General features: G+C 45.6%; 2 protein-coding genes across 4 annotated transcripts in view; one reads left to right on the forward strand and one right to left on the reverse strand.

Moving 5' to 3' along the window:
* Nucleotides 1-203: 203 nt before the first annotated feature.
* CAPZA1 (capping actin protein of muscle Z-line subunit alpha 1) lies at nucleotides 204-22,670 on the reverse strand. Of its 3 annotated transcripts, XM_073320099.2 has the most exons (11): nucleotides 22,496-22,669; nucleotides 18,946-19,326; nucleotides 9,527-9,590; nucleotides 7,983-8,034; nucleotides 6,886-6,949; nucleotides 5,216-5,422; nucleotides 4,497-4,576; nucleotides 3,996-4,074; nucleotides 3,320-3,391; nucleotides 2,459-2,521; nucleotides 204-1,316 (listed from the first exon to the last, which is right to left on the reverse strand). In XM_073320099.2, exons 2-11 carry the CDS (start codon nucleotides 19,156-19,158, stop codon nucleotides 1,176-1,178), a joined length of 1,035 nt encoding a protein of 344 aa, XP_073176200.1. In that variant the 5' UTR covers nucleotides 19,159-19,326; nucleotides 22,496-22,669; the 3' UTR covers nucleotides 204-1,175. The 3 variants fall into 3 exon arrangements, with proteins under 3 accessions (XP_073176200.1, XP_073176202.1, XP_073176203.1); XM_073320101.2 differs by lacking the exon at nucleotides 18,946-19,326 and having other exon boundaries at nucleotides 22,496-22,670; XM_073320102.1 differs by lacking the exons at nucleotides 18,946-19,326; nucleotides 22,496-22,669 and adding an exon at nucleotides 10,717-11,414.
* ST7L (suppression of tumorigenicity 7 like) overlaps nucleotides 21,614-26,619 on the forward strand; it is a 31,499-nt gene continuing 26,493 nt past the window's right edge. Inside the window, 2 exon segments of the mRNA XM_073320098.2 lie at nucleotides 21,614-21,734; nucleotides 21,736-21,847. Of these exon segments, the coding sequence (XP_073176199.1) occupies nucleotides 21,642-21,734; nucleotides 21,736-21,847 (205 nt within the window). The 5' untranslated portion in view covers nucleotides 21,614-21,641.

The raw sequence follows: 26,619 nt of genomic DNA on the forward strand, positions 1-26,619 counted from the left end.
GTGCTAGTGTAGACATGGCCTTAGAGAGAGAGAAAATGTCCTCCTCTCTTTTGGGGGAAGCTGCTTCTCAATCACTCAGCTGTTTTCTCTTCTATGAAAAATGGAATAATTTAGAGCACGTTTTCAAAAGCAGATATTAATCCCAGCGTTCCAAGTATAACAAGAAGAAACTGGCCCCAACAGAAAGAGACAAAGATTGCAAGTGATTTTCTCTCACGTCGGTGCAAATCTTTTATTTATCGTTTAATACACCATCCATTCATACACCTGTGGTACAAACTCTAGGAACCTGCCACAAAGCATTAAAGCACAACATACCTACTATTCCTTAGACATTTGCATTTTTAACTCTAATATTTCATCTCCAACCAGACAAAATGTCTCAGCAGTCACAATACTAACAAATTTAACAATACTAAAAATAAAAAAAAAAAGGGGGGGAGAGAGAGAGAGAGAGAGAAAGAACTAACTGGATTAGCTGTTCTGTAAAAATGCAGATGTCTGTTAACCACACTTCCAGGGAAAAGAAAAGCCAAAAAAAAAAAAAAAAAGTTCTCTTAGCGGGAACATGGAATCTTTGGGTTTAAAAAAATTACTTACACAAAAATCTGGCCTTCTTGAGATTTCTGTAAGGGATCATGTAAACGCATTCCAGATATTAAAATCTAAGCGTATAGATCCATTGCTATGTGGAGATCAGCAGCAGGCATGTGTGGGAGATGCGCCTTCTCTTGCATTTCTTACAGCTTGCAGCGCAGCAGCGTGAGCTGTTACCAGATCTGAAACTTACTGAAGTACCTGGAGTGCTGTATAAGGGTGCAGGGAAAATACTCGCAACACCATCGGCCTGTATTTATAAAGGGGCTTTCAGGGCTAGGAAATTTTCCAACCAGTACAATTACAGTGACTCCCAAACAGAACTATATAATTGAACCATTAATGTGGTTTAATTCAAATGACCTACCAGTAAATGCAGTAACAGGAAGTTTATATGGTAGGGAACACAAAACACAAAGAGAATGCAATTTGTTCAATAGTTTTCCTTGAGGCTAGAAAACTTGTTAACTTTGAAAGCCCTAGCAAAATGCCACACTGGTTTGGAAACCACCTACTTGGCATACAACCACATTTAGGTTTTTGTATGCTACCGTTTCATCAATCTCATCAGTTCTCCCTTAAGCATTTTGCATTTCTTTTCCAATCTTGTAGCTGAGGATTTTGTTCCAGTCAATCTTGGTGCGAGTGACGGGCAGCTGCCGACGCAAGGCTTTGAACGTGGTGTCGGACATAGTCTGATAGTTTTCACTGATTGCCGTCTGCAAGAGCAACCACATTGAAAGTGTTTGTCTGAGCAGGAGGATGGATGCTTTCAAAAAGCTTTACTCACTATTAAAGCCAGGCATGCTAGTTACCAACTAACTGATAAAGCAAACTTAGCGGGGGTGAGAGAGAGAGAGAGTGAGTGTGTGTGTGTTGAGAAAGGGTCTCTCTTGCCTTCTTCTCCCGTGAATTTATTTGCAAAAGGCCTTGTGGTAAGGCCCCTTCTTACGCACAGAACAAGCACTGCATGGGAAGCTGTAGCAGACCTTTCCTTAGCAAAGGCTCTTAGGGCATGGCTACACTCGAAACTGGGGAGCGCTCCACGGCACCGCTTTGAAGTGCGAGTGTGGTCGTGCGCCAGCGCTGGGAGAGAGCTCTCCCAGCGCTCCTGGTTCTCCACCTCCGCGAGGGGATCAGCGCCAAGGGCTGGGAGAGAGCTCTCCAGCGCTCCTGGTTCTCCACCTCCACGAGGGGATTAGCGCCGAGGGCTGGGAGAGAGTTCTCCCAGCGCTCCTGGTACTCCACCTCCACGAGGGGATTAGCACAGCTCCCAGCGCTGGGGCACTGTTTACACTGGCGCTTTACAGTGCTGTCACTTGCAGCGCTCAGGGGGGTGTTTTTTCACACCCCGAGCGAGAAAGTTGCAGCACTGTGAAGTGCCAGGGTAGCCATAGCCTTAGTCACAGGGAGGCGGAGAGGTGAGTTCAGGCTCTCTGACTCATCTGCTCCCTGGCCTTTCTGCTGAGCTTGCCAACAGCTCTATCCAGTGTGATCTTCTCATGAATTGGAATCAGTGACTTTGCACCTTCCAGGCCCCGCTCCAGTTTTCTTGTTAATATCCTAAACTGCTGACTTTATTTCATTTGTTTTTAAACACTTATATAGCCCCGTAACTGTGCCTGGTGGCTTACAGATAAACTACTGTCCCTGCTCCAAAGAATTTACAATCAAAATCAGATAAACTGACTATGAAACTAGAAACAGAAGGTAGAGAAGAAAGGACAAGGGGCGGAACAAAACTAGAGCATTAATCTCTCATGTTCTGATTGTTTGTAAATAGAGGGAAATAGCTTTTAAAATATCCATGAAAATAAACAAGCCTAATGGAATCCCATGGATCCCTGCTAAATTCTCTTACCTGATACTCATTTTCCGCATGTTCTATGATTTTAATAAATTCCTTGGCTGTTTGGACATCATTCTACAGAGTAAGAGGAATGAAATTTACTTTCAAGTTCAATCAAAAGGCTGAATATAAAAATCTATTAAATGGGTTTCCTTCTAGAATGAAATTCTGTAAATACTTAGCTCATCAGTGATTAGGGAAAGAAAGCTGACAGTTTCCGACCTACATCGGGCCAGTACCCATTAGTAACTGGGCTGCTGCTCAGCAGGGTGCAGCAGGGAAGAGAGGTAAGTGAAGCTGACATTAAACAACTGAAAGACAGGGCTGCCCTCTAGTGAGCAAAAGAGAACTGGGCATTCTCGATACAGAACAGACTTGTGAGTAGACACTACTGACCGCCTTTTTCTTCCAGCCTAATTGTCATTACAAGAATAAAGTTACCTTCTCTTCTGAGGACTCCCAAGCACTTCTTGCAACTACATTTGCCTGACCTTGGTGCTGAAGAATCAAGATTTTTCAGAAATGTGCTGTTGTATTTTGGTTCAAATTCTCCCTTTTCCTCCCATAGGGAGGAAGGCAACTAGTTTCCCCCAAGGCATACGTGACCCCTACTCTAAACTTGAAGAGCATACAACTAACACCCTGCAGCGTGCCTCTCACTACAGTCTTTAGTCTACAAGCAGTATAAGAAGCTGGGTTTCCCACATGCCCCTGTATGTGTTGCTGCTCATTGACTGGTCAGCCTATAATTTGATCAAAAGCCTTTACAGTAAGTGACACAAGAGTGGAGTCATATCTGAGAGTAAAGCTGCCTTTGGGGACATAAATCAACACAAAAGAGCTGCTGAAATGTTGTAAATTCTCCATACTCACTGAAACCGTTAGAGAGTCTTGGATGTCTTTATGGCTAACTAGCTGCACGTTGCCATCTTCATAGTAATGAACCTGCACAAAGAAAGAACAAGAACAGTTTATAATTCACATTATATTGTGGTAATACCTAGAGGCCCCAACCGAGCCAGACCTCCATTATGCTAGGTGCTGTCCACAGATGCGGCCAAAGACCAGGAGAAACTCACAACAACAATATTGTGACAGGTTTCTCAGTCTCCAGTGGAGACTAACCAAGGCTGGATGGATTTTCCAAGGGATCTTATTCTCAGCCAGGACCTTTCAATATTATGCTAATGCAGTAAACACTCATTACCGCTGGGATGAGAGCAGGCAATAAAGGGTTCACTGGACAACTTGTAGGCTTACTCCTGGTTAGCAGGGACCAGAAGTGAAGTGCAGAGCTTGGATCCACATGGTAATACAATCCACTAACACTAAACCGTCAGGCCAGACTTTAGCTATTATAACTTTCAAAGGATTCCATTTCTTTAGCATTTCATACAGCTGATGCACAATTCAGCAGTCATGAAGTGTCGTAGTTTAAAATGGCATCTTTGTGGACACCTAAGGATTTACTTTTTGAGTCAAATCCACAAGAACCCCTTGAGAAGCAGCAATACAATCGATGTGACTGTTGCTGAGCAGTGTAACTAACCTGGATCTTCAGCACTGCAACCACCTGAGCCGCAGGGGGCGTGATGGTAAATTTCCACTCTGATCTCCAACGGCCATTCCTAAAAAGAACCAAAGCACAAACGGACTGGGAAAGAGCCCAGCGTGCTGCCTCTGCTCTTCTCCCCGCGCCCTGTGGCCATATTCAAAGGCCTCACTGGGCACCTCGTTCCCTTGGTGCAGTGCAGTTCAAGGCAATGATGCACCAGTACAGCTTGGGCTCCGAAACAATGAGGGCTACAGCTCCCTGGCTTCACTAGTGCCTTTTTCACTGGCTGGTTCATGGAGCAGCACAGGGGCCTCTCTCAGAGCAATTTCATACAGCCTGCCAGGGAGGCAGGCCAGAAGCAGAAGTTATCAGGAAGTGGGCAAGAGAGGAAGCAGAGCACTTGTTCTGGATCAGCCTACTGCTTGTGCTCAAAGGGCTAGAAAAGGAAGGAATACTTTAAATACTTTTAAAGTGAATACTTTAAAATATTCTTACCAGAAGTTTTTGGGCTGAAACTGGTGGCTCTCAATACAGGCAATAATTGTCTGCTGTCCATCTACAGTCTTGCCGTAAACCTGAATTCATAAAGAAATGAAAAATAAGCATCATAGTGCCATGTTCCTGCTGCGTGTATTACACCAGCTTTGTGGTCCTAATCCCGGTAACACTAGATGGAGCTTCAATATCCTGCTATATCACAGCGCTGAGAGCATGCAGACCGTGCACGTACACCTTGTCTATGCATGTACACATTACTTCCCTTTCCTGGTCAGCTTAACACTGGAGAGGGCTGCCAGGTGCATTAGTGCATATTTACCCACAGGTGATTGAGGTAATTAAGGGAAACATTTTGCCACTAGTTTCAGACGATATGAATGCGCACACAAAATCTCGGAACCCTCTTGTCTTTGCTGTACAAGAATAAGGACCTACAAGACAGACACTAATGAAGATAAGGAGTACCTGTGGCACCTTAGAGACTAACAAATTTATTTGAGCATAAGCTTTCGTGAGCTCACGAAAGCTTATGCTCAAATAAATTTGTTAGTCTCCAAGGTGCCAAAAGTACTCCTGTTCTTTTTGCAGATACAGACTAACACGGCTGCTACTCTGAAACTAATGAAGATGTGAGCTCAAAATGCAGTACAAAGTCTCCCGTGGGGCTCACAGGCCTGGGGCAAAGACCCATCAATGAAATAAGGCAGGTACTTAACAGTACAAACGCCATTGGGATAGTGCTCTTTCACATATGCCCTCAGCACACTGTCACAGGCATCTCTCCAGGGCTTTAGAGCAGCTTCTGTGTCCTCAGGGTGGGGGTCGCCTGCTTCTTTCCTTAAATGATCAAACTTGAAGGAAAGTTTGTTCCTTGGATCCAAAAATCTGCCATTGCCCAGGTCACCGTGTTCTGTAATTAAGACCTGAAAAATAAAGGGAAAGATCAAAGCGTTTCCTTATGCTGATTTAAATCTCATTTTGCTCTTCTGGGGCTCTTGAGCGCAAGTTTGCTCAATTTCACCCCAAGGCACTATTTGTTTCAGATGAAACCTTATGATCTGAAGTGCCCTCTCCTTTGCAAGGACATTAATGGTTCTGTGGTTCACTTAATGATTTGGGGTTTGCTCTGAGGTCCTTGGAGAAACTTTCCCTCTCACCATGGTTATATTGTAGCTATCCAGCCCAAAGATGGCTGCATTCACTGATGTTGTTTATAGAATGCTTACAACGTTTTTTGGGATCCTTTGTACGAAATACAAACATCAATTATTCTGCTTCTGTCAAACTCTAATAGGATAACTCAAGCCCCATTTCTTTCTCCTTCCTAGAGAGAAGGGTGGGTGTACCTCAGGGTTCCATCATTTTCCTCTCTCTTCTTCCTTCCATAAGCCTGTATGTTGCAGCAACTCCTCCTCTGATCAAGGAGGGAGAGTAAATGTGGTTACTTCACTATGTATCAGGTTTAGGCTGGGGTGAATGGTCTTGAACAGCATAACAGGGCATTCCCTGCCTCACCAGAAGATCAGTCATCTCAGAAGCCAGACCAAGCAGAAGAGCCAAACCTCTTTCTCACAGGTTGTACAGCTTCTGTCAAATCTGCTTCTGTTGGCAGCCTAGTACTGCTATACTTCCCATGCCTGCACCACTTGACCGAACCCTCTTGCACAAGTGGACACTGGGATGCAGTTCCTGTATCAGTATTGAGCTCAGAAACCAGAGGCAGCCAAGCCTGCTTTCAGTCTCCAACAGGGCCCACTTTATTCCTCTGAAAAATGGAAATTAATTGTACCCTTCGTGAAACTTCAGTCTGTAAGTATCAAGAGGCAAAAAAATTCCCAGATCATCTTTTGGAGGCAAATGGGAAGTTCTTTAGTTTGTGATTTTATACAGGAGAAGGGAATGCAGAAAGGCTGAAATGATATAATGGGAGAGCCAATATATTTGGAATAATTGGATAAGGAGGGGTTTGGTATAGATGGAAATGGAAAACAAAACATATGCTATTTTTTAAGAGCCTGATATTGAAACCAATGGGAGCTGGGAGTATGCAACATCTGAGAGCTGCTAAACAGCCCTAAAAGAAAAGCATTCTTTGCTCGCTCTGCTTCAGGCAAGACTTCCAATGGCTTTAGCAGGGAACTGTGCCTAAGGAAGGAGTACTGAATTTAGTTAGCAATAGAGAGCATGGTCAGTCGGAGGCTTTTCTGTAAGGAGAGAAGTTTGCTAAGCACTGAGTGCAAAGAAAAATGTTAGGTGATCAGATGATCATATTTTCAACCTAACCACAACTTCCCACCCAGCTCAGTATGGAAGGTCATCGTAATACCTGCAGTGATGGATACCAATATGAAAACCTGCGAAGACAGGCAGCAAAACTTCGTCTTACCTGATCATCATACCCCTCGATCTTCACCGGAGTGAACTGATCCATGTTATACTGGGCAAATGCACTGTTAATAATGGAAAAAAAGGTAAGCTTTAACTGTGCAATCTTTATTATTTATATTTTCACTGAGGGACTAATGAATAGAAATACCAGTACAGAGAAAATGTCCATATTTAATACTTTCATAGACAGTGGCCTTGGGAATATTTTTTGGTGTGATATCTAAGGTATGACTTGACCTGGGGTAAATGACTAGTTTCCTGTGATGGGAGCAACATGAATATTTTGAGATCTTTGGTATAGAGCAACCAACTATCACTAAGGCCAGATCTACACTACAAACTCCCAACGGTGTAACTACGTTGTTATGGGGTGTGAAAAATCCACACCCTGAGCAACGTAGATATACCAACCTAGCCCCCGGTGTTAGGTGAGACAGTGCTAGGTTAACAGGAGAGCTTCTCCCATCCACATAACTACCGCCTCTCCCTTTGGCGTAGTAATATCTTCACTAAAGTGTTACAGTGCTTTAGCTGCAGCACTGTACGTGTCCCAAGCCCTCCGTCCAGCTTGCCTGGGGGACAAGAGAGACTGGTGTGCCCAAGGGGACTGTCTGTGATGCCACAATACGACTGTTGTTGTGCTTCAGGAATTCACACTTGTTACCGGGTTGGGGAAAGCCAATTATAGACCATACAACTAGTTTGGGGTCTTGGCTCTGCTTCTTGACACCTGCCCGCCCTGAGGATGGCATTCATGATTGTGAGCCACTCCACACAGCGTGACAGGTACCAGTCCTCTGGCGGTTTGAACAAAGATGAATCATTCCTTAGATGCTAAAAGGTTACAATATATATATATGTTGGCTCTCCTCATTTGTTTAGATTCTATTAAAACAAAGATAGTTCTGCTTAGACTTTTGGGAGATGACCTTCCTTTCCAGGTGTTTTGAGTGGAAGGGGGAAATTACAGTACATCGCCCCCTCCACCAACACTACAATTGATCGCAATTCACACCATTATGTCATTAGACTGAAAAAACACATGCTTGTACACTTCCTTAAAATGTTCTGAAACCTGTTTTAAACAACACTTACTGTGCCGCCCCTTCCCTGAGAAGATTGTCATTGTTAAGCAGTAATCGGACATCTAGAGAAAAGAAAGTGTTCAGACAGAGTATCAAATGTCTATCTTTGCACCCTAAAACTGAAATGGAAGCAGAGGCTCAACAAACATTACAGTAGCTGTAAATCATTTTACTAAACAGTGTGTGGTTGTATAATAGAACTAAATTCTTCCCTCCTTGCTGTCTGTGTGATGATTCTGATTAAAGACTAGTAAAGCACAACCATGCTAGGCAGACGGGCTAGCCTACTGGTCATTACAAGTAACTGTCGCTATAGTGGATAGAGCACTGGACTGGAACTCAGGAGACCTGAACTCTATTGGCCTGCTGGCCACTTACCTCCATGCCTCAGTTTCCCCATCTGTAAAATGGGGATAATGATGCTTTGTAAAGTTCTTTGAGATCTACTGATGAAACTCTATATAAGATTACTAGTAGTAGTAGTAGTAGTAGAGTAAGAATTAAACATTTTCCCATTATACTCTCCATTTTTATACATTCACAGCTTTTTGAAACATGTACCTTTCGGGCTCTAATTTTTCTCTTTCTTGGTCACTGTTCAAAACAACTTTTTTAAATTATTATTATTATTAAGTTAAAGAATTTCTTCAGCCACTTTTGAGTTATGGTAGAATGAAAGTAAACCAAAAACCCTTCTGGCTCTAACAAAATTCCAGCCACACCATTGTTGAACAGTGAAAATGGCTCCTGTGGTGTTTTCTGATGATGGAGTCCAAAATATATTACATAAATGGAAAGCTAGTTACTATTATGTCTCCATAACATAAACTTCAGAGTACCTGATTATATCCCTTTACAATCAGATGTTACATTTGTCTGGTAAAAGCCAGTTTAGAGTATTTACTATTCATCACAATACCATCAAGTCAATGCTGTACCAAAGTAGCAGAGTGAAATAGCATCCAGACAAAGGATTTTGCATTCATATGAATGGCTTCAAACAGTTCAGCTCAAGCCTGAAAGGTACTAAGGAAACACAATAGAACAACATCCACGGGTCATGCACACATAAACAAAGATCACAAAAAGATTTACTTGTTTCAGAGTAGCAGCCGTGTTAGTCTGTATTCGCAAAAAGAAAAGGAGTACTTGTGGCACCTGAGAAACTAACAAATTTATTTGAGCATAAGCTTTCGTGAGCTACAGCTCACTTCATCGGATGCATTCAGTGGAAAATACAGTGGGGAGATTTACGTTAAACCTAGGATCTTAGGCCTGGACTCCACAAATGGCTGATTTGGGTACCTCAATTATGAGGTGCTTAAGTTGGGACCCTTTAACATGGTCTAATTTTCAGAAAGTGCTGAGCATCCAGCCTCTTGTAAGGTATCTCAAGTCAGTATTTAAAATCATTAGCCACTTTTAAAAAATCTTGGCCGTAAAAAGTATAGCCTCTCTGCCAATCATATTTTGTGAGGTACCTTAAATACTTTCTGATAATAGCTGAAACCTGGAAAATCCTATGAACTATTTAATTTTCTTTTATTTACTCACCATTAAACACTTCATTAAATTCTCCTGGTGGTGCATGAGTGATGAATTTTGCAGCTATATGCACCTGCAGTAAAGCACAATAGTCATCAGACTAAATTCAATAAAGAGTGCAAGTTTTTTTGTTTAGGTACCAACACACTGCAACAGATTTACACCAGCATAGCTCACTAGCAGAACTGAATGTTACAGTTATAGATAGTGCTACTATTTATGGAGAGATTTAGGCACAAATTTTCAAAAGCGTCCTTTAGTTAAAGCTCGACAGAATTTGATTTTTCTGTTTTTATAATTTTGATGGATAATACTGATGTTTAAGTATTTTTTGAATTTTTATCTGTGTAAATTTTCACAGTTGCACAAAATTATAGGTTTTCTGCATTCATTTTGATGGTCATAAATTTAAAGTTTCACAATTGTAGGAAATTATGAGGAGGTCAGGCAATTATTATTTAGTGACAGATGTTGAAAGTCAAAAAGTTAAAGCTTTTTAACAGTTAAAATACAAACTGTTAATATCATATGCCAAAATACACAGCAAATACCCTTAAATCAAACTCTAATGTTCCCAAATAGCATTTTTCTTACTTTCCCCATCTGTAAAGTCTGATCATCAAAGAAAATATTGTGTGTGTGTATGTGTGTGTGAAATGAAATTGAGGGTTACTGACATTTACTGATAAAAATCTAATCCTTCTAAGCCTACCATTAGTTTTGTGTGGCTTCCAGTTCTGGGGACCCAACTTGAGACTTTGGGCCCGATTTTTCAGAGTATCTGAGCACCCACAACTCTAACTGAAGTCAGATGCTCAACACCTCTGATAAATCAGTCTCTAGGACTCCCAAGATGGTCACCCAAAATTTGTGAACACTTGAAAACATGGACTTTGCTTTGTAAACACCCTTTTTGATCACAAACATCACCTCAGACACCAAACTGCTCAGCCTGCACAAGTGCACACACAATTAGCCAACAATCTCCCTTTAAAAATAATCTAACCGTCTTCTTGTGACCTAACAAAACGGAGTTCCACTGCTTGGAACTACCTGGCGGTCCATATGTCGATTACGTACAGAGTGAGTTACTAAAGTCCTGAAAGGGATGGAGAGGAGGGGCCTGCTACTAGATGACAGCCTACTGGATAATTGTGAAGCTAATAAGTGTAATATACACTGAAAGAATTGAGGGTTACCTGTGATGTAATTGCTTTGCTGCTGCTGATGGGTAGGAGGAGGAGATGCCACTGACCACCAGGAAACAAGCAGCACATGATAGCTGAGAGAGGAGATCCTTTCCAAGAAGGAAGACAAATACCCTCTCCCCACCAAGTACCATGGGACTAGAAGTTTGCATAAAGATGTAGTCCTGCCTACTTTAAACACAATTAGTTATGCTTTACAGGCTTCAAAGGGAAAGTAACTGAAGTCATAAGAACTCGTGGAAGAAACAGTAAAGATACAAAATGAGAAAGCAGAGAGTGATGGAAACGTACAAAGTACAAAAGTGGACAGTGATGTAAAGTTACAAAATTAAATTGAGATGTCAGCAGAGGGAGACCCTGCCTTAGAAACAAGCCTCCAGATTTCAACAAGTGATTTCTCTTGCATCCCCTGTTGTGCGATTCTGGTGAATCCCACCACCCTGAACTGTGGGCACACCTCCTGCCAACACTGCCTGGCTTTGTGATGGATATCCTCCAGAGCAAACACGTGTCCAGAGGTGAAAGTTATTCTCAAGCTAGCTATTAAAACATTATTTCCTGAGCATGTTGTAAAGAGAATAGGCCTGATTAAGCAGAGCAGTGATACAACCCATGGCCTTAAGGCTTTTCACAAACATTGGAAGGATCAGAGAGTTAGTCAGCAGTGAGGCCAGGCACTTATATCTCAGTTTTTGACCTGTTCAGCTACTGTGGGACCCTCTTGTTCTTGCAATCTAGAGAGCAGGAGCCACAGTCTAGAAAAAAGTAGCCACAATGAAACCTTTTTACTGGAGCTAGAGCATCTCAAAATACTTAAGTAATAGCAGCCATAAAACCTTTGGGAATACAAAGCAGCAAACCCTAAGCCAACATTATTTCTGCTGCATGCACTGAATACCTCTTTAAAACTCAGGATATCGTGTATGTATACTACTTTGATTACACAGGTACATCTCCATCTTTCATCCACACAATATGACCTGTGCAAGAAGATGATGGAGCGAATATGGTCAGGAAACTTTCAGACCTAAGACCTCCTACTTGGAAACAAGGGAGAAAAATTTCTATTAAAGCTCATCTGAGCCTAGCAATTAGTTGCTGAATTTGCATGGAGTTGACTAAGGGATTCACTATTGGACACCATGGTTTAGCATTATCAGGGATCCTAGCAATCCATTTGCCATGGAAAAAATATGGAATTTGCATTTTTACAGAGAATCTTAAGTTTTTACATTTTGTAAAAAAATAAAGATGTATAAAGTAAAACCCCATTTATCCGAGTCTCCATAATCCAGCTCTCTGTATTAACTGAACCACCAGATGCCCAATGCTGACAGCTCTTGTGGTCAGCCCCGGGGTGGCTGGGGCATAGGCGGTCAGTCCCTGCGCAGCTGGTGGTTCGGTTAATATGGAAAGCCAGATAATGGAGGCTTGGATAAATGGGGTTCTACTGTATATCAATAAAACATTGATACCTATATATATTATGGCTAGGGAAACTAGTTCAGTGTTTCATTTTAACCATGGAAAAACATGGATTTTTATCAGGTATTTTTAATCTGAGAATTTTTTTTTTTTTTAAATCATGGAAAGCTAAGATCTCTGATCATTAGTAATATCATGTTACTCTCTTGTCTGGAATTATTGTTCATTTGGGGTCCTCGGTTAAGGAAAAAACTGAAAACAATTCCACACAGAACGTGGGACCATTTCTGGCATGTGTCAATAAAGGGAGTTGGTGCCACTCTGTGACACAATGTTAATTAATTTGTCTAGAACAGTATATTTCACTGGAAGTTGTACTATGAGCCTATCATGAAGCTTCACAATGTAGTGAAAGAATTAAGGATCTGGAATCAGAAGGACTATGATAAAGATCTGAGCAGGCTGATGTTGGAAGAAAGTAATACCTGAGATTTCCTGAACTTTGAAGTGGGAAAGGAAAATCAAAACCACCAGTGAGTTCTAAAATGTATTAAATGCTAGTGTGTTGTATCATTTGAATTCACGTGGCTTTGGTACTAAGGCAAATTTGTTTCAGTCTAAACAGTTTCCCTAATTCCAAGACAGGCTTTATGGTTTGCACCTGAGGGAATATAATGTTACTGGAAAAAGAAAAGGAGTACTTGTGGCACCTTAGAGACTAACCAATTTATCTGAGCATAAGCTTTCGTGAGCTACAGCTCACTTCATGAGCTGTAGCTCATGAAAGCTTATGCTCAAATAAATTGGTTAGTCTCTAAGGTGCCACAAGTACTCCTTTTCTTTCCGCAAATACAGACTAACATGGCTGTTACTCTGAAAAATGTTACTGGTCAGGACTCTGGAGACAAATAGACTCAGCCACACAATTACACAGCTCCCTTTGAGGCTTATATAAAACACACCACTTTTTTCCACTTAGTTTTACAGTTATTCATAACTTTCAATTATGGCAAAAGCTGGCTAAGGCTTTCTTTCTGGATAAGGCATTACATTCATTGTCTTCAGCCAATACAACAAGTATTGTTTTAAATTTGTCCTGTAAAGGCCATTTTGAATAACAAACCAAAGTAGTACAAATATCAAATTAATCATTAAATTAATTAATCTGCAGGAGCAGAGTTGAGAGGCCAACCCCCTTCAAAAACACTTTTCTGGCTTCTAGCTTGCAATTCTACATCCTTAGAAGGGATTTAAAACATTTCACTGACAGAGGAGGCATTGCCATGCTTTCTTGGTGCTTCCCCATCCTACCAGCATCACCTCCATCTTAGTTGGACTGAGCCTGATCAAGGCGCCAGCGTCACAGATACTTGAAAAGCAAAAACTATTGATACTTATTTATTTTAAAAAATTATGTTTTTTTTAATGCGGAAAATATTTACATTAGTTTGAGTGCAACTGACAAAAGAATAAAAACGCATAAACAAGGGCATGAAGCGGGATGGAACGTTTGCCCACCTTTCCAGGCTGGGGGCATGTCTTCACTAGCAACGTTAACGCTGCCCCGGCAGCTCTGTAACGTGGCTGTGTAGTCGCGGCACCAGCTCTCCCAGCACCATGAAAAACCCACCCTCACAAGGGAAGTAGCTCCCAGCGCTGGGAGCGTGGCTGGTGCACTGTCTACACTGGCACTTCACAGCGCTGAAAAGTGCAGCGCTGAGGGGGGGTTTTTCACCCCCCTGACCGTGAAAGTTGCAGCACTGTAAAGTGCCAGTGTAGACAAGCCCTTAGTTCCCTTCTGCTTTTTGCTGAAGCATGACAGACAGTTAGAATTGCTAAAATGTGTTTTTTCATTGTTTAATAAAATTCTACTAGCTAAATAACTCTCATCCTAGTTGGAGTATCTAAGATCCATACAACTTCTGAAAATGTGTAACAGAAAGCATTAGACTATCCTTGACCGTGATCAGGATTACTGGATAGTAACTAATATGGATACTGCTGTTCCAGTTTGCCCTGTAGACTTTACTGTGAGTCCTACCCTACATGACTGATGTGTGTGCTTTTCTTAAAAAGTATAAGCATAAACATAAGGCATGTCACTCTGTAAATGTTAAAGCGTTACTACAACTGCTGTACTCACACAACTTCACCTAACTGATGCCAAGATCCATGTCAATAGGAAGGATCACAGCAGGGAATACAGTCCCCCTACTCCACTTCCACAACTGGACACAGTTTGCTCTCTTCCAACTGAGCTCATAAAATGGCCATTAAAAATAATTATGCAGTGTCTATATTTATGCAACATCTTGGTAATTAGATAAATGATGTGTCTGGTCATTAATGCAGCTGCACAATTGCATTGTACTTGGGGCCCTGATAAAGTGGGGCCTTATTATAGTTAGGAAGACATCACCACCTCTCTTTTGGTGTTATACCCCACCTTAGACCCAAATTCTGCTCTGCACCTAAAATAGTTTGCTTCCTAAAAGACTAAGTCCAGGACTCAAACCCTGAATAAACCACAACTCCTACATACACTTCAATCTGTAAGTAACTTCACCCACTTTAGTAAGATTGGTGAAGATAACTAGACACGACAGTGATTGACAAATCTACATTTAGGACAAGTGCCATTAAAACAGCAGCCACGAGCAAAACACACACTGCAAAGACATGTAATCCTTTTTATAAAGTGTAACTTTATCCTCTCTCTCCTCTCCCTTTGCTCTGGAGCAATTGAAAAACAATGGAAGAGAGCATTACTCTACACAACTGAAAACAGCAATGCCTACTCATGAAATGGAAGAAGCAGACTTTGTATTTGGTAAAGAAATTAATCCTATATATCAAGCTTCTGCACTGTTGTCACTTCAGAGTCTCTTCGCCTTCAAGTGTCAGCACACTGATAGCATGTTCATCTGCAGAACTATGAAACTAACTATTTCTGCAAAACTGACCTACTTCCGGGCTCATCATTACCATTTCAGGTATCTCTGCAGAGTGTTAGCTTCTGCTAACTTCCTCTTTCTGAAATGGGGAAAGCATCAAGTAGTGAAGTCACCTGACCGCTATTTTTTTTTTAAATAGAAGCAGAAAAAAGGGTGACAGTACAAAGAATTCATAAGAAGCCAGAGCAATATAGATTCAAAGAGTCTTGAATATGCTGCATATGCTTCAATTATCCAACATTTACCTATGACTATGAGGGACAATGAATAGATAGGTTTCAGAGTAGCAGCCGTGTTAGTCTGTATTCGCAAAAAGAAAAGGAGGACTTGTGGCACCTTAGAGACTAACAAATTTATTTGAGCGTAAGCTTTTGTGAGCTTCATCGGATGCATCCGATGAAGCTCACGAAAGCTTACGCTCAAATAAATTTGTTAGTCTCTAAGGTGCCACAAGTCCTCCTTTTCTTTTTAATGAATAGATAGTTTTAGATGTGACAAACCAGATTAGTTCATTTTGCTTGGTCTCTCAGTGATGTGCACTGATTTTTTTATCTTTTTAAAGTCAGTGCAGTTAAAGCTAAGCATTTAAAAAGAGAAAGTGTATGCAAGACAAACAATGCCCTAAATTTGTCTGCAAAGTGTTTGCAACGTTGTTTATCGGTTAGAACAGAAGACTATGAGCTTTGACTTCTATTCCCAGCTCTGCCAATGTCAGCGATACCACAGGCAACTCGTTTAATCTCTGTCTCAGTTCCCCTCTGATTCCAGCATGTTTAAAATTGGGGAAACACCTACTGAAAGGGGTAAAAGGTGGCTTAGTTTATTTTGTTAAAATCTTCACCTGAAATTCAGTAATGAACTACAAAGTATGAATAGCTGAAAATGGTAGGAATTTATTCAAAAGAAGGAAATATACAATCTTATGGTTAGAATTTATACTATATAACATTGAGCAAACTACCCTAACTAAAAGACTATGGGTTATTCTGATGTAAGTCTCTCTCAATTTCTCTTGTTGAAGCTGTCCCATTTTGTATATCTAATTAAACATGCATTAGCCCACAGACAGCATGAGTGACTCTATAAATCAGTAGTTAGGACACTCACCTGATAGGATTTGAACCAGGATTTCCCACTTTTCTCATCAGGCAGAGGTGGGGTAATTGAACCAGGGTTTCCCCATCTCACCTGAAAACCCTAACCACTGGGCTAAAGGTATTAAAGGAGGTGGTCACTCCTCCATTCATTTTGTGTAGAATTCAGTATGCTCAGAGTTTGCTTGCAGGGCCCAATCTGGTGAGTACAATAGATAGGGCAACACCTAACTCACTTGGTTTATGATCACACTAGGGCTTAGGTATGAGACAGTGGTGTGCATGCCAAAAGGCTGAAACTTAAGCACCTTAGAAACTTTTACAGCAAAAATGTAAGTGCCTGCAGGGTTAGGCAGCAGCTGAGTGGGGATTTTGTGAAACACAGCAGAGCCTAAATTTTTATTATTATTTTTTTTGTAAATAGGGGCCTCTATGTTCCTTTGCCTGGTTTGTTCCTTTCTTCTATTGCAAAGGGTCACTAACCTCATTGATTTAGGAAGAGGCCTGGACTAAAGAAAGCTACAGAAACAGAAGGCCAGAATCACGACAAAGTCCAGGTATCACTTATTGCATGTTTGGCTTAAAAACTGCTGTTTGCAAATGGAAAAAACTGTTAGAAATTAGCCTTAGAATTGTTCAGAAGAAAGCATATTTTATCCCATACTACTAATTAGACTACATAGTACTTGCACTCAAAGCTATGAAAAGATAAATAATGCGAAGTACCAAAATATCAATTTAAAATACCAGTGTTAGCTAAAAGAAAAGGAGTACTTGTGGCACCTTAGAGACTAACCAATTTATTTGAGCATGAGCTTTCGTGAGCTACAGCTCACTACATCTGATGAAGTGAGCTGTAGCTCACGAAAGCTCATGCTCAAATAAATTGGTTAGTCTCTAAGGTGCCACAAGTACTCCTTTTCTTTTTGCGAATACAGACTAACACGGCTGTTCCTCTGAAACCAGTGTTAGCTAAGTAAAATATGTCTCCATTTTTAGTATCAACATTCAGCAGGTAATTCTAGCTTCCAAGTGAGAGGAAAGCCAGGGTAATACGTAAATGAATCTATGAAGTAAATCCTTATGAGCGGAAGCTGGTCAGAAAATTTTTAAAAGAATATTGGGGGGTGGAGAGGAAGTGATAAGTTACAGGGAAGGGGGAAAAAAGTAAATTTATTTCCCCAATGGCAGTTTAAGACACTGAAACAAAAATTTTGTGCTTATGAAGAGCTCTAGTGATATCATTCTATCTTTCTTGTCTTCTACAATCCAAAACCACTGTCAAGCTATTACCTTCTTAGTAGAGTTTATTCAATTATTAGAAGTGAGAGTAAGCAGGAAGTTGTGCAATGTAGATTGCTATCCTTAAAACAAATCTTCCTATCCACATTTCAATTTGTCAAAGTATCTACCCCTTGTGCCACTTGCATATGAAACCCAAGTTTAATCAACGAGAACTCCTATTGCTAGCAGAAGCAGATTAAGGAACTGACACACCCTGACTGACCAGATCTGGAAAGAAAACTGAGAACACCGTCTTTTATACACTGTAGTTAGTAGCAAGCAGGTCATGCTCGGTCTGCCTACACAGTGTGCTGGCAAATTCATGTTCCTGAACATGTCCCAGACTACAGCCATATACTCTCAGGTTATGCAGCTAAATTATGGTTGTAATCTCTTAAATGTTCTGAATTTTCATTGTGTTCTTTTCATAGGGGGTGACCAGAAGAGAATTTAGAAAAACTGAACTAAAGATGATAAAGGCAAAATGAAAGTTTTAGATTGACTACATCTATATTGTCAGTGTATTTGCTTAGTAGGCAAGGCCCGGTCTGCTCTGTTGACACTACATATTCCAATGACTTTTCATAAGAGATGGGGCTCGCCACAAGCCTTCCTCCAACTTGTGCGCTTGCTGACTTCCAACCTGAGGTTGGTTCACTCAGCGGTGGGGCAGGAGTTGAGACTTACAAGAAGAGGACAAGATATCACCAAGAAAATGGACATTTCCAGTTTTTTTCACAGTCACTGAAAAAGATACTTGAAAGAGCATTTGCACAAAAACCTTAGAAGGAAACAATCGTCACAAGGAACTGACTGCTCCTCTCCTGGCTCCCCACTAGTGCCTGTCTGGGTCTTCCTCCCGGGGCACCTGGAAACAGTCCAGATTAACTGTGCTGCCAAGCAGCAATTCCCATCCCATGCCTGTGAAGCAATAAAATGCGGAGGAAGAGCCCACCGTTCTCCCCCACTAGTAGCCAGACTAAAAGGGGAAGGAGGTGCTATCCACCACCCCCTCTGAAATGAGCCGGGGCAGGGGGAATTCTACTAGGGACTGGAGGGAGCGTCGTCCCACCGCTGTGGGGTGCTGTACCTGTCCGTGGGCCGTACTGGGTCATGAAATTAGCATAAGGGGGTTTTCTCTCTCTCGTTGGGGGGTGACGATCTTCCTTGGGGGAGGCAAGATGACAGCGCAGCAGAGGGGGGCACTGGGGGGTCTCGTCCCCCGCCCGAGGGAGATGTGGGGGCAGCGGAGGGGGTCTCTCCCGGCGGCATGGCGGGCGTGGGGGGACAGTGTCAGCGGGTCTCTTCCCTGGCTGTGGGGGGTTCTGGGAGAAGTTTCCCCCCTCGCGATAGGGCAAGGGGCTGTCTGGGGGTCTCCTCCTGCCCTACAGCGGGGCGAGGCCCTGCCCGCAGGGGGCGCTACCCCGGGAAGCTCAGGGGAGGCAAGAAAACCCTGCCCCTACCTTCTCCTCGTCCGACACCCGGTCCTCGAGGTCCGCCATTTTGAATCCTGTGGCTGGGCCCCGCCCCGCCGGCCACCCCTGCAAAGCACGCCGGGAACTGACAGCGGGGGAGAGGCTGGGGCCGCAGGCAACCGCCCATCCGGAAGTGCCGGGCCGGAAGCGCTGCCGGCGCCATCTTGTTTGAGGGCAATCGTGGTCCCCGGTAGTTCTCATTGACGCTAATAGGCGCCATCCCGGTCTTGGGCAGTGGATCAGCCCCGCCCTCTATGGGTGCGACGACTTTGGTGCGTGGCGCGTCCCGCACTGTTGGGTGCCGCGGCTTTTAAAGCCCCAGCTCCTGGAGGCAGGGGAAGGGCAAATGGAGCGGTTCTGCCTTCCGGGCTGCAAAGGGGAGGTGGGAACGTGACTGAATCGTTGACGGCTTTGCCAGCCATGGGAAAGCAAAAAGGGCACCGCAACTACTTCCTAATCGCACGATTTGTGCTTCCTTGGGGCTGGCATGTACTGCGTGGAGGGGCCCCACGCACGCCAGAGGGGTGAGCCCTGGGCCTGACACTGACACAGCCAAGCCTCATCCCCGGGCCGTACGGGAAGGCAGGCCCTTCGTATTGGGTACCCCTCAAATTTCTAGTGTGGGATATGCACCCCAAAATCCCCAGAGCGGGGCACGCACCCCCAGTACTGTGTGCGTCCCCCATGAGTGTAGGACACCCCCCCCGCAGTCCCCGAGCGGGGCACGCACCCCCAGTACTGTGTGCGTCCCCCATGAGTGTAGGACACCCCCCCCGCAGTCCCCGAGCGGGGCACGCACCCCCGGTGCTGTGAGCGTCCCCCATGAGTGTAGGACACCCCCGCCCAGTCCCCGAGCGGGGCACGCACCCCCGGTACTGTGAGCGTCCCCCATGAGTGTAGGACACCCCCCCCCGCAGTCCCCGAGCGGGGCACGCACCCCCAGTACTGTGTGCGTCCCCCATGAGTGTAGGACCCCCCCCCCGCAGTCCCCGAGCGGGGCACGCACCCCCAGTACTGTGTGCGTCCCCCATGAGTGTAGGACACCCCCCCCCCCGCAGTCCCCGAGCGGGGCACGCACCCCCGGTACTGTGTGCGTCCCCCATGAGTGTAGGACCCCCCCCCCGCAGTCCCCGAGCGGGGCACGCACCCCCGGTACTGTGTGCGTCCCCCATGAGTGTAGGACACCCCCCCCGCAGTCCCCGAGCGGGGCACGCACCCCCAGTACTGTGTGCGTCCCCCATGAGTGTAGGACACCCGCCCCCCGCAGTCCCCGAGCGGGGCACGCACCCCCAGTACTGTGTGCGTCCCCCATGAGTGTAGGACACCCCCCCCCGCAGTCCCCGAGCGGGGCACGCACCCCCAGTACTGTGTGCGTCCCCCATGAGTGTAGGACACCCCCCCCCCCGCAGTCCCCGAGCGGGGCACGCACCCCCGGTACTGTGTGCGTCCCCCATGAGTGTAGGACCCCCCCCGCAGTCCCCGAGCGGGGCACGCACCCCCGGTACTGTGTGCGTCCCCCATGAGTGTAGGACCCCCCCCCCGCAGTCCCCGAGCGGGGCACGCACCCCCGGTACTGTGTGCGTCCCCATGAGTGTAGGACCCCCCCCGCAGTGCCCGAGCGGGGCACGCACCCCCGGTACTGTGTGCGTCCCCCATGAGTGTAGGACACCCCCCGCAGTGCCCGAGCGGGGCACGCACCCCCGGTACTGTGTGCGTCCCCCATGAGTGTAGGACACCCCCCCCCCCGCAGTCCCCGAGCGGGGCACGCACCCCCGGTACTGTGTGCGTCCCCCATGAGTGTAGGACCCCCCCCCCCCCGCAGTCCCCGAGCGGGGCACGCACCCCCGGTACTGTGTGCGTCCCCCATGAGTGTAGGACACCCCCCCCCGCAGTCCCCGAGCGGGGCACGCACCCCCGGTACTGTGTGCGTCCCCCATGAGTGTAGGACACCCCCCCCCCCCGCAGTCCCCGAGCGGGGCACGCACCCCCAGTACTGTGTGCGTCCCCCATGAGTGTAGGACACCCCCCCCCGCAGTCCCCGAGCGGGGCACGCACCCCCGGTGCTGTGAGCGTCCCCCATGAGTGTAGGACCCCCCCCCCCCGCAGTCCCCGAGCGGGGCACGCACCCCCGGTGCTGTGAGCGTCCCCCATGAGTGTAGGACACCCCCGCAGTCCCCGAGCGGGGCACGCACCCCCGGTGCTGTGTGCGTCCCCCATGAGTGTAGGACCCCCCCCCGCAGTCCCCGAGCGGGGCACGCACCCCCGGTGCTGTGAGCGTCCCCCATGAGTGTAGGACACCCCCGCAGTCCCCGAGCGGGGCACGCACCCCCGGTACTGTGTGCGTCCCCCATGAGTGTAGGACACCCCCCCCCGCGCAGTCCCCGAGCGGGGCACGCACCCCCGGTACTGTGAGCGTCCCCCATGAGTGTAGGACCCCCCCCCCGCAGTCCCCGAGCGGGGCACGCACCCCCGGTGCTGTGAGCGTCCCCCATGAGTGTAGGACCCCCCCCCCGCAGTCCCCGAGCGGGGCACGCACCCCCGTGCTCCATGCACCCGAGTCCCCGGGAGGAGCCCGCAGGCGCAGCGCGCGCGCAGCCCAGTCCGTCTGCGGCGGGGACGCCCCCGCGCGCGCGGCCGAGCGCTGCGCTCCGGCCCCGGCCCGGCCCGGCCCCGGCGGCGCGGCCATGGCGGACAGCGGCAGCGGGGAGGCGGCTCCGGCGGCGCAGCCTGAGGGCTCGGCCTGCACCCCCGGGCGGTGGGAGCGGCTGCGGCGGCGGGGGGGCCGGGCTGGCCGCCGTGCCCTGGGCTCGGGCGCTGGGGCTGCTGGCGGCGCTCGGGCTCCTCTACTGGCTGCGGGTCCCGCTCCGGCTCCGGGACAACCTGGCGGCCGGTGAGGGGCGGGGCCGGGGGAACACGGCGGGGGATCCCCAGGGCTGTGGGGGCTCCCTGCGGGTGGGGTGGGGGTTCCCTGGGGCTGGGGGAACATGTTGGGGGGGGGAGGTTTCCCCAGGGCTGTGGGGGCTCCCTGCGGGTGGGGCGGGTTCTCGGGGAGGGGCGGGGGTTCTCTGGGGCTGAGGATACACTTGGGGGGGAGGGTTCCCCAGGCCTGTGGGGGCTCCCTGGGAGTGGGGTGGGTTCTTGGGGAGGGGCGGGGGTTCCCCAGAGCTGAGGGAACACAGTGGGAGGGGGTGAGGGTTCCCCAGGCCTGTGGGGGCTCCCTGGGAGTGGGGTGGGTTCTTGGGGAGGGGCGGGGGTTCCCCAGAGCTGAGGGAACACAGTGGGAGGGGGTGAGGGTTCCCCAGGCCTGTGGGGGCTCCCTGGGAGTGGGGTGGGTTTTTGGGGAGGGGCGGGGGTTCCCCAGAGCTGAGGGAACACAGTGGGAGGGGGTGAGGGTTCCCCAGGCCTGTGGGGGCTCCCTGGGAGTGGGGTGGGTTCTTGGGGAGGGGCGGGGGTTCCCCAGAGCTGAGGGAACACGTTGGGGGGCGAGGGTTCCCCTGGGGTGAGGGGTGGCTGTGGTGTAGGCAGGAGGGTATATTACCTGTAGGTAGTTGCTTTTGGTTTCTGATCCCTTTGCACAATTTCCCATGGGCCCAGAAGAGGTTTCTGATGTGCCACCAATCATGAGAAATGTCATTAACTCCAAATAATAGTAAGTTTTAAAGTTATGTCAGCCCCAGGTTCCTCTCAGCTTGCTCCTCCTGTGCCTGCCTGCTGAGGCTGCTTGATAGTTGCCATGGTTTTACAGTCACATTTATGGTTTTTTACTGCCCCACCCCTTGATTTGTGAAAGATCCCACCAACAGTAATGATACTGATTGTAGCGTTCACAAAACTGTCAAATGCACATAGTAAACAAACAGGGTGGGTAGGGAAGAAATAATTTTTTTCTTCTAATCTTGTCAAAATCTAGAAGTAATTGGGATTTGTTCTTTGTTTTGTTAGTGCTCATTATAAATAAACCAGCTACAGCAGACTGTCAAGTGTAGTCCAGAAAAGTGGAGCAGGAAGAGACCTTTGTTTTTCTGAAGCATAGGATAGACTGTCAGTTCTTCAGAGTTTTTGGTCTGGTTGTTAATTACACGTGGGCACTACTGGAAATAAAAATACTGCTAGTTTCATGTGCTCTGTATGTTGGCTTGGGCATGATACTTGCAAGGACACCAACCCTTCTGTTTAAAAATGTCTTACCCCTTATTAGGGCCCTACCAAAGTTGCCCTCCATTTTGGTCAATTTCACAGTCATAGGATTTTTAAAATCATAAATTTCATGATTTCAGCTATTTAAATCTGAAATTTCACAATGTTGTAATTATAGGGGTCCTGACCCAAAAAGAGTTGGTGGGGGTCCCCAGGTTATTGTAGGGAGGGTTGTGCCACCCTTACTTCTGCACTGCTGCTGGCGGGGCGCTGCCTTCTGAGCTGGGAGCCTGGCCAACAGCCACTGCTCTCTGGCTGCCCAGCTGGAAAGGCAGCGCTGCCTCTTGCAGCAGTGCAGAAGTAAGGGTGGCAATACCGCAATCTCCCTAAAATAACTTTGTGACCCCCCCTGCAACTCCCTTTTGGGTCAGGACCCCCAGTTTGAGAAATGCTGGTCTACCCCGGGAAATCTGTATAGTATAGGGTAAAAGCACATAAAAGACCAGATTTCATGGTCCGTGACTCGTTTTTCATGACCATTAATTTAGTAGGGCTATTATTGTTTCAAGTAGCATTTAACATGTCGAGAATTGAAAGAGTCTAGAAGAAACAATGCTTTTCCTCTTATTTTCTACTGTGTTTACTCTGTGCATTTGGCAGCTTTTTGTGTACAGTTTTCTTTGTGTGGATCTTTCATACATCAGCATGGAAGAATTTTTTTTTAAAAAAGTTGGAATATGTGACTCCAACGTGACAAAATTTTTAGGGAGACTCAGGCAGGTGGAGGAATTGTAACTGCTTTCACACTTTTTTTTCCCCTTCAGATGAAAGCATTTCAAGTTGATGATGTCCAAACTGGGTGAAATTGACCCAATCTGAGTTTCATTTCAGCCCATAGGGTTCTGGACAGCATCTTACAGAGGATGCTGCAATTAGCAGTGGAGATAAGGGAGAAAGCTCTCTTGTCTTCCAGGAGCCAGGGGAAAATGGGAAAAAGCTTCACTCTTCAGGTTTATTAGTTAATTATTAGCCAGAGGCTGATACCAAAGATGGAACCTCCTGAGCGAATGTGCAGGTATGAGCGTTTGGAAAGAAGCTCAGTATGCTCTCCAGCTGCTGGAATGGGGTTGGTGCCTTAACACCTCTTGTTGGGTGTGGTTCAAGCCTCATCTTTTTGTATTAGCTCCTTCCTAGACATTTGGTGTTTATAAACGTTTCAAGTGCTGTGTAATAACACTTGTAAAATACTTGGAAATTCTTGGATGGATTGGAGCTGCTATCTATTTAGAGATACTAATTATTACTGTCACCCTTAATTTTGGAAACAAACTCAGCAAGCCTTGGCCTTTCCCTAATGAGCTCCTTAATAAATTGCACAAGGCACTTGCTAAGGAACAGATTCAGCAAAATTCATTTGATGCGGTCACTCACCCTTTTGTTAATATTTACAGTCTCATAACATTAACCATTATGAATTAGAGCTTTCTGGTACTAACTTCCAATTTCTGCCTTGCCTAACAAAAATGCCCAATTTCCGTTTCCAAAATTATCCTTAGTGTGGTTTGTTCTTGGTTGAACTTGCAGTTAAGTTGTGTTCAGTGTTGTTTCAACTGCAGTTGTTGCATAAATCCTTTAATAGTGGGTAACTTTTGTTAGTGTAGACAAGGTTTTTGTGTCCCTCCACTGATGACTGCTTCCTGGCTCTTTTTTGTGGCTATCATACAAGACACATTTACCTTCATGTAGATTTTGAAAATGTTCTAATACTTTGTACAATGCTTATGTAAAAAGCAGTTCAAGAAATAAAAGTGAATATCTCCCACTGCCATGGTTTACTTTTGGCCTGGGAAGAGTTGGGTTGATGGTTTAATTGGCATGTTTATTTTGTATGAACTATGTCAATTAGAAGGATTTTACTGGGCCTTAGGTAATGATAGGCTATGGAATACTGGGTAGCATCTCAAGCTCAGTGCTTTGAAATTCACTCAACAAATCCTAGAGATGTTCAGAAATTAAAATTTCCTCTGTGGTTTGTCAATATTGTATGTTTTGTTTGATGCAACTGGAAATGTCCCTTCTGGCCCTGGTTTTGAGTTATTTGGGAGATGGTGGATAACCCTTTGGTAACACAAATGTTCTGGTATTGGAATGGTGGCTGGTGACTGTTAGGCCATGTTCTTTGGTTGTGCCACCGTCAGTTTGAAGGTTCTGGTTACCTTATATCCATCATTTCAGCTCAGTTTGGAATGTCACCTGTGGTTGGGCATGCTCTGGAATAACTCAACACTACACCCCAGCTGGTCCCACAAAGGGGATCTTTAGTCTGCTTTATTGCAGGTGGGTGAGAAGATGAGATGAAAATTGATATTTTTCTTGAGTCTGTAAGATTCTCTGAGCTGTGGGAGTTTAACACAAATTTGGTCTAGTGTTCAAATCGGTCTTTTTGTCACATTTCTGAGAACAATATGGTTTTCTAGATAAAGATCTAGAAATAGGTAAAGATTTGGTGAAACTGCAGTGGTCACAAGTATCGTTTAAAAACTGAAGGGACACTAGACCATGACACTGATTGCTGAACTACATAGGCTTCAGACTTGCTGTCATCAGATGTTTCTTTCTTCTATTTCTCCTTTACTGCGGATCAGTGGCTGGTTAAATAGATTTATGCTGTGAAGGTGGTGGACCTGCTCCTTAAAATTAACTCTTCCAGAAAAGTCTGCAATAGATGATTGCCTCAGTTTTCTTTAGCCAATGGCTAGGTAGTCAGTATATTTAATGTCTCTCTCCACAGCTGTAAAAGATGGATTATTTGTGCAAAAAAAGTTTTGATGTTATGCACTCTGATTCTGGCTTGTGACTTTCCAGTGAAAATTACATATGTTCTTTCCTTCCTGCCGCTCCTCTTTTAAAATACCCTGATTGTATTGTTGCTTTTCTGTCTGTTAATCTATTTAAAATGAATTCTTCTCTTCCCAGGAGCATATTTACTTATTGAGGAATTAGTATTCCAACATTTTGGTGTGAAGTTGAATTCAGGATTTTATGATAGAGAAATTACACTATGTTACTGTAATAGCATCCTCATCTAACAGAGAGTTCATTTTCTGCTTGCAACCCTTGCTGTGATTCCAACATGACTCTTGTCACTCTTCCTGCATGTGTACTAGTTTCTTTTCAAAGGTAAAGCTGGATGTTTCTTGGGTCTGTTTTTCCATTTAGCTGTTGGCCACTGTTTAAATTAGATTTTCAGGTTTTCTCAGAAGCCCATTTTCAACCTGCAGTATTAAACTCAACATATGCTCAGCCTGCAGTAAATATTGGACATTGGAAACAGAGGCTATCTCTGTTATGTAATACTCCAGTTGGTGGTGCTATATGATTCCAGTTTCCTCTGTTACTGCTTCCTGCAGTGGATTAGTAGAACAACTCAGACCAAACATGCCTTTCTTACTTGGAAATGTGAGATTCACTCAGGGTGGTAACATTGAAGAGGTTTCTTCTGTTCTGTAAATACCAAGGAATGGA

The sequence above is a fragment of the Lepidochelys kempii genome, chromosome 21, assembly GCF_965140285.1.
Source record: "Lepidochelys kempii isolate rLepKem1 chromosome 21, rLepKem1.hap1, whole genome shotgun sequence".
NCBI lineage: Eukaryota > Metazoa > Chordata > Testudines > Cheloniidae > Lepidochelys > Lepidochelys kempii.

Bases quoted from the DNA above. Each gene is read 5' to 3' on its own strand.
- CAPZA1 (XM_073320099.2), bottom strand. From the start codon at position 19,158: ATGAGAACTACCGGGGACCACGATTGCCCTCAAACAAGATGGCGCCGG. The intron at 4,577-5,215 runs GTTAAGTACCTG...TTATGAATTCAG, and splicing joins ATCCCAATGGCGTTTGTACT to GTTTACGGCAAGACTGTAGA. The intron at 3,392-3,995 runs GTTAGTTACACT...TTCTTTGTGCAG, and splicing joins TTGCAGTGCTGAAGATCCAG to GTTCATTACTATGAAGATGG.